Below are 7,520 nucleotides of genomic sequence, written 5' to 3' on the forward strand. Positions count from 1 at the left end.
AAATCCTCCACGAAGGTCCTTTAATTAATTTTCCCATGTTAAATTGTACCAAACGCAAAATTGAAATTTGGGAACGGGAGCGGAATTCAATTTCCAAGAATTGTAAATTCTAATGTTATGGTAGGAATGATTCCCGAGATTTGAGAGTTGTAAATATTGGAATGCCTAGGGTATCTCAAATCTCAGTGTCTGTGAGAATCCAAATCTCTCTCCATTAGAAGTTGAACCTGACTACAGATCCACTTGAAGGTGAATTTTATTTGATAGCTCTCTAGGGTTTGTTTAATCGCATACATAACGCAGAAAACGTTGTTCTGTTTTTGCTCTTTTTTAGTTTTATTGTGTTTTCTTCTTTGTTTGAGTTTATGATATTTCAGATTTCAGTTGTAAGCTTCACAATTAATCATTATTTGCTTTTAATTCATTAAAGTAGGTATTAGAGATTGTTTGGTCAGTGGGTTAGGCTAAAATCTGTTTCTTGGAACATTTCAGGTCTTAAACAAGAAGCTTGATTCACATTAGATCATAGAAGTGCTGAAGTATATGACTTTTTGTTGCTCATTGGATACCCATTTACCTCATATTGAAACCTATTTGGAAGGAATGATAAATTTGAAATTTTGTTGTATTTTTGGTTCATCATCATCTACAACTTTTTTTTTCAATTACTGGGTCACTATTATGAATCCTATCTCACCATTTAATTCTACCATGAACCATATCATTCAATTTAGTTGAATGCATGGTTTTAAAACTTGTTTTAACATCTTGTGTCGTCCATGAACGAGCCCTATTCGTCTTGGACGAGTTTTTCCAATACTTTTGAGTTATCTAATTTGACAATGAGAAAAATGAACCTTGGTTTTAAATCTTGTCCGATACGTTTGACTTGTCTATCCATCTCATTGGTGGACGAAACCAAGATATATCGGATGAGTCATCTCGGTCTCGGATGAGATTTAAAATCATGGTTGAATTACTTATGCTACCCATAAATCTAAAATAGAAACCCATTTTGAGTGAATGATAAGTCTTTTTTAGTTTTTCTAATTTTCTGTCATTTTCATCTACCCCTTATCCAATAGGGCGATACCCACTAAGCTAAATCTGAAAGCCTTAAGTGAATGATAAGTCTGAAATGTTGTTGAATTTTTCATTACTTTACTTTCATCACCTAAACCTTATACCAATTACAAGGGTTGGCGACGTGAATCATATTTCTCCATTTAACTCTATCATGGACCATATCATTCAACTTAGTTCTTGAATTCCATGCCTATGTAGTAAATTTATATTGTTTCCCCTTGAGTGAGTTAATGTCTTTTTTTTTTTTTTTTTTTGAGATATTGAAAGATATGACTTTTTTCTTTACAATTATACTTTTGATAGACTTCATCAGCAAATTACTGTGCTATGTTGTTGAGCTCTACAGTTATAATGATGGTAATAATAAGTTAATATTTCATCATAGAAGCCTTATCTCAAAGATTTGGGGTCACTGGATGAATTATGTTCCTCCATTCAATTCTGTCTAGAACCATGTATTCTGTTTTGCAAGTTTGTTCTTAATGGAAGTAATAACACTAGTAGTTTTATGTGGCTTGAGTATGACAATGATGTTGAGTTCATGACTGTTGATTACGTGGCAATTGATAGCAATAACAATATTCTTTTTATTTATTTATAATATTAGTGTGAATACTATATTTTCTAGCTGGAGGGACACGATTTTGACATTGTTGTGTTGCTTCATTTACTGTGTGTTTTATCGATGAACATGGTAGGGATGGACCCTACGGAGTCAGAGGGACACAATGGTAATGTGAAAGAAAAGGGCAACTATATGACCTGGACCATCGAAATGGACCGTGTACTTACCGATATCCTTCTCGAGCAATTTCAGCGTGGGAAAAAGACAACACTTGGCTGGAAGCCTGGGGTTTTTAGAAATGTTATCTCTATGATAAAGCAGAAGTGCGATGTTAGTGTAACTAAAGAAAATATCAGGGCTCGATTGAAAACTTGGGAAAAACACTACAAGATTGTGTCTGAGCTACTCAAACAGGATGGTTTCAGATGGGATGATGAACGAAAGATGATAGAGGTGGGAAATGATGTATGGAACAATTACATAAAGGTAAAAAAAAATATCTCTAGTCTTTGTTGCTCTTTTTTGTAAGTGCATTATTATAGTTCTTCGGAAAATCATCTCTCACATTGTTTACAGTCTCATCCTTCGGCAAAGCCATACAGATGGAAGGTTATCTTAAATTTTAAAGAGTTAGCAATCATCATTGGCAACAATTATACAAAAGGAGATTGTATTAAAATTGGTGACAAACTTGATAAAGACATGGAAGCCAATGAAGGTCTTGAAGACATTGGTGAGAGGGGAGAAGTATATGGGGATGAAGAAAATGGTGCCGACAAAGTAGGTGCACGACACGAGAGAGAGCGTTCATGTGCATCATCAGCGGCAAAACAGCCTTCATTGAAAAAGAAACGCAGCAGAGATGCATTTGCATCGGCTCTGATTACTATGGTAGATGCCATGAAGTCTATGGCAGATGTTTACACACGTAGAAATGAACCAACTGTGGATGTGGAGAAGTTGTGTAAGGAGATAACAAAGATCCCAGATCTTGACCAAAGTCTTATTCTTCAAGCTATCGACATGTTAGTAGCGGATAAGATAAAAGAACATGTCTTCCATGGACTTCCTGAAGAGTTCAAGAAACCATGGCTATTGATGCATCTTGGTCAGTCAAAGTGATTGGAGATTTATGTAAATGGGTTCAACATGATTCTAGATTTGTTGGACTTATCTTAGAGATGGTAACTTGGATTTTTACAGGAAAGTCAATAGGTGGATGGAACTTGTTTCTATCTGTATGAATTAATGTCTCATTGTTACAAGTTAGGATGGAATTGGAATTCTCATGATGCTTGGAGAACCAACATGCTCTGAAAACTTAGGATAGCTTCTTGGGAGTATTGGTTGGTTTAGCTATTAGAGGTGAGATTATAGGAAATCCAGGTACCCTCCATGTAAGCATGCTCTGCCTCATTCCAGTTTCTCCTGTTGTTAATCAAGGATTCCTTGCAAGCTATTCATGTATGTGGTGTGTGTTCTGATGTCTCCGTTGTTTCACAATCAAGCTCTAGCTTCTGTAAATGGTTGCACAAATTATTTGATTATAATAATATTAAGAACTTCACCTTCAGAATTGATTAATGAACTTTTTATTTTGTTGTAATTGTTATCCACCATGGTTTAATGTTTTAGAACTTCACTGATAGGATCAAATATATCTTATTCCGATCAATACCATATCGATTTTTCTGTTGATGGTTATGATGCATAGAGACGAGATTTTAAACTTCGCAGCTATTATATTTTGCTAGGGCTGCGACTTGGGCGGGCTGGCCCGAGGTCAACTTGGATCAACCTGATCGATGGGCAAGCCTGGGCTTAGTTATGTAGAACATGAGTTGAGAATAACTCAATTTGACCTTAATTCGGGTTAAGTGTTCATACAACGCAGCTCAACCCAAACTTGAGCTTATATAATAACATATAGGTATTTTTATATTAGTTATTTATTTTCAAAGTGTTGGTAATTATTTTTAGGTTAAGATATAAATTTTTTATTCATATTAATTGTATTTCTTGTTTAAGATATTAAATTTCTTTGCTAATCAAGACAAAATTAGGCTTGTTCAACCATCCTGTCCATCTAAAACTATCTAACTAGAGCTCAACCTGAGTTTAGAAGCTTGGATTCACTTTAGTTAATGAGTTCAGGTTCATCATGTTCCTACAATGCTCTGCATCTTGTATTTGTTTCAAATAGAACATAGCTGAAAGGTGCAACAAACAACAAACACTTCCATAACTTAAAATGTACTGAGTGTTAACTCCACAATCAAAACATTTCCCCATGTTCTTGGCAGCAAGTTCTGAAGCATGTCCAAACATTCATGATCTGGCTTGTCCGCAGAAATCAAATCCACTATCATAGATGTGAGTTTCGCATCCGTTGAAAATCCCTTCTCTCTCATTTCGTTTAGAAGCTGCACTGCCCTACTAATCTCATTCTTTTGGAGAAATCCCCGAACCATGGTATTGAATATGGATTCGTGTGGCGGGTAACCCTCTTTTCCATTTGCGAATAAAATGCATAAGCTTCTTCCATCATTCCTTCTTTACAAAGGCCATTTATCATTATATGATACATTGTAGTGTCGGGCTCCAACCTTTCGCAAGAAATTTTGCCAAAAAGATCCTTGGCATCTTCGAGCTTACCAGCTTTACACATAACATCAATGGGAATGTCGTAAGTCTTAATATATGTTCTAATTGTGCTACTCTCCATCACATTAAGTAGTTTTAAAGCTTCATCAAGACAATAATTTTTTTTTTTTATAAGTATAATATATTGCGAAAGAGAGAGAACGAAGTACAAAGAGGTCGAGGAAACCTTTCAAATAACAAAAAAACAAAGAAAAGTTAAAGCATCAATGATTATATAAAGAGTTCCATCTAAAAATAAAGTCATCGAAAGTAGTCCCTTTGAACTCTATGTTCTATTTCGACCAAAGGTACAACAAGCCCAAGATCTCTAAGAAGTCGTCGTGAGATCTTCTCATCTTACTATTGAACACCCAGTTATTTCTCTCGCTCCACACCCCCCAAGCAATAGTCGAGGGAAGAATAGCCAAAAAGAATCTTTTTCTGGAAGAGAAAGTATTACTGGCTTACCTTTTTACCAACGAGGAGAACTTATGTGAAAAGACCCACTGAATATGGAATAGACCAAGGAACGTTGACCAAATATGATGAGAAAATGAGCAGTGACTTAAAATATGGTCGACAGACTCCCCATCCTTCAAGCAAAGGGGACAACAATTAGGTGTGATCCAACCCCGAGCAATCAAATGGTCCATCGTAAGAATTTTTCCAAGGAAAGCTAACCAAACAAAAAAGGAGATTTTAGAGAGAACTGAGTTGGACCAAATAATGGACCCCAAGAAGGATTGCTCGACATCAAGACAATAATTATTGCACAGCCCATACAACAGTGCATTGTATGAGATGACATCCAGACTTTGGCCCTTAGCTTGCATCTCCTTAAAGAGTGCTTGCGCAGCCCCAACTCCCCCCTCCAAACACAATCCACCAATAAGAGTATTATAAGTGATGATCGTTGGCTTTAATCCTTTATGACACATTTCTTCAAAAAGTCGCAAGGCCTCACTTATTTTCCTACTCTTGCAAAATCCATTAATCAATGACTATAGGAGAGAATGGTGAGCAATTGGCCCCTACTCACCATTGATTCGATGACTTTAACCGCCTCAACTACTTGGCCTCTCAAATAGTACCCATGCATCAATGTATTGTATGTAATTGCATTACGTTCGTCGCCTTTTTGAATCATTACTTCTAATAGTTCATGTGCTTCACTAGCCATCCCTTCTTTGCAAAGAGCATCAACAAGAATGCTAACAGTTATCACATCAGGACAGATACCACTATCCACCATATCATCGAGAAAGCTCGTAGCTTCTTTCCATCAGCCTAAATTGCATAGCCCTTGAATTAAACAACTGTAAGTAACGACATTCAGTGAAATTCTTTTACAGATCATTTCCGAGAACAATTTAAGACCCTCGTTAATCTATCTGTCCTTGCAGACACTATCGATGATCGTGTTATAAATGGGTAAACTCGGCTTACAACTCCCATTCTCCTCCATCTTCCTTAGCAAAATTAACAGCAGCATTTGTGTTCCCCAGTTTGCAAAGCCCCATTTATTATCGTCCCGTATGTAATTACATCAGGTCAACAGTGCTCTTTATCATTTTGTTGAGCAACTCCCCCGCTTGAGCGATTTTATCTTCCAAGTAGAGTCCCTTAATCAGAGTGGTAAAGGAAGGTTATAGTATCCATTTTGTAACCATGTTTCAGAATGCTTGGTATTATGGAGAAACCGAAATCAACAATATTCAAATGACAATAGCAATTTATCAAGGTACTAATAGTAATGATGGCTGGTGTATTCGTGTCAAAATCAACATCTGTTTGTAGAGAGAAATCACAGTGGAATAGTGTTTCATTCTGGCAATTGCCCCTAAGAGTTGATTAAAACGGAAAATGGGTGCCAATGGTCGCACCTGAAGCATATTATCAAACAGAGAGAGGGCATCTTCAATGTTAACAAACCCAGATTTACACCGATTTCTAACAAAATTCTCGAACTGGGTTATATCAGAGCAATCAAGATTAGATTTGTGGCTAATCTTAGTTTTACCATTAGCAATCCCTAGGGTTGATAGGCAAGTAACAAAAAGGTGAGAGAAACTACCATTTTTGTGAGCACCAATAGTTCTAAGCGACATTTTGTTACCTAAATGTTGAATATCTCTTCCTTTTGTTCACCATCGTATGAGTTATGAGAGGAGTTTGAGTTAATGCTTTTGAAACTCGGACGAGTTGAACTGAATTGAGAGTGAATAAGTTAAATTAAACTTTGGTTTTTTCAAGGATCCGATCCAAAAGTAAGGTTCTTAAACCAATGCTCTCAAGTCATGGATCATCAACAACTATGTTTCTTGGGAAAATGCTAAACTAACTTCATCCGACAATGCGTTCAATACTGTGCTGATGTGGCAGTTTGCAAATAATCATCGATTGCTTTCCTTGTATCTTGAGGAAAGAAATCTATGATTCTCTATGTACTGTCACATCAGCATGATGTCAAACAAAGTCAATGATGCACGACTATTCTAATTATACGATTTTCTACCAAATTAGACCTCACAGAATCAAGTAAATGCACTACACAGTTTGGAATCATGGTTTTAATGTGGATAGCTAATCAGGTTGGCTCTCATCTAAGATCCAAGATGTGACTTGTTTAATAGTTTTTGAAAATCTTAACCGAGTCAATTAATTTTGATGTTTTTATATGAAATAATCAATTTTAAATTTTAAATATTTATAATAGACAAACTAGAATTTAATATTTAACTCACGTTGTAACATCCAAAAACATGATTTGATTTCACAGGGAGAAGACAAAATTCTAGATTTTTTTTTTTTAAAACAATGGAAAAAGAATTTAAAAAATATTATTTCTCACCATTAAATTTTAATTTTAAATATGAGAGCTCCCTTGGAGTTTAGTAGCTATTCTTTTTCAAAACCATAGATCAAGCACATAAAAAATTATTTTTTGGATTTTTTTTTTTAACTTTTACTTAAATTTTCCCATAAAGTTCTTAAGGCTGTAGTAAGATTGGACATCTTACATAGTTAGTAAGGAGAGTGTTTCTCAAACACAATGATCCGTGACTTTGGATCAGATCCTTAAAATCCAATCTATTTTAACTCAGATCACCTGACTCGGACGAGTTTTACATTCAATTCAGTTCAATTCATCCGAGTCTAGTTAGACTCGTCCGAGTTTCAAAAGCATTCACTCAAACTCCTCTTATATGAAAATGATGGACAAAAG

At 35.6% G+C, this 7,520-nt stretch overlaps 1 protein-coding gene across 2 annotated transcripts; it reads left to right on the forward strand.

Moving 5' to 3' along the window:
* Positions 1-55: 55 nt before the first annotated feature.
* On the forward strand, positions 56-3,267 carry LOC147402167 (uncharacterized). 2 transcript variants are annotated; one of them, XM_086443703.1, is made up of 4 exons: positions 56-249; positions 493-539; positions 1,785-2,137; positions 2,228-3,267. In XM_086443703.1, exons 3-4 carry the CDS (start codon positions 1,787-1,789, stop codon positions 2,771-2,773), a joined length of 897 nt encoding a protein of 298 aa, XP_086299829.1. In that variant the 5' UTR covers positions 56-249; positions 493-539; positions 1,785-1,786; the 3' UTR covers positions 2,774-3,267. The 2 variants fall into 2 exon arrangements, with proteins under 2 accessions (XP_086299829.1, XP_086299828.1); XM_086443702.1 differs by lacking the exon at positions 493-539 and having other exon boundaries at positions 58-249.
* Positions 3,268-7,520: the final 4,253 nt, after the last annotated feature.

This window comes from Akebia trifoliata, chromosome 5 (assembly GCF_017979445.1).
Source record: "Akebia trifoliata isolate Shusen 1 chromosome 5, ASM1797944v1, whole genome shotgun sequence".
Taxonomy (NCBI): Eukaryota; Viridiplantae; Streptophyta; class Magnoliopsida; order Ranunculales; family Lardizabalaceae; genus Akebia; species Akebia trifoliata.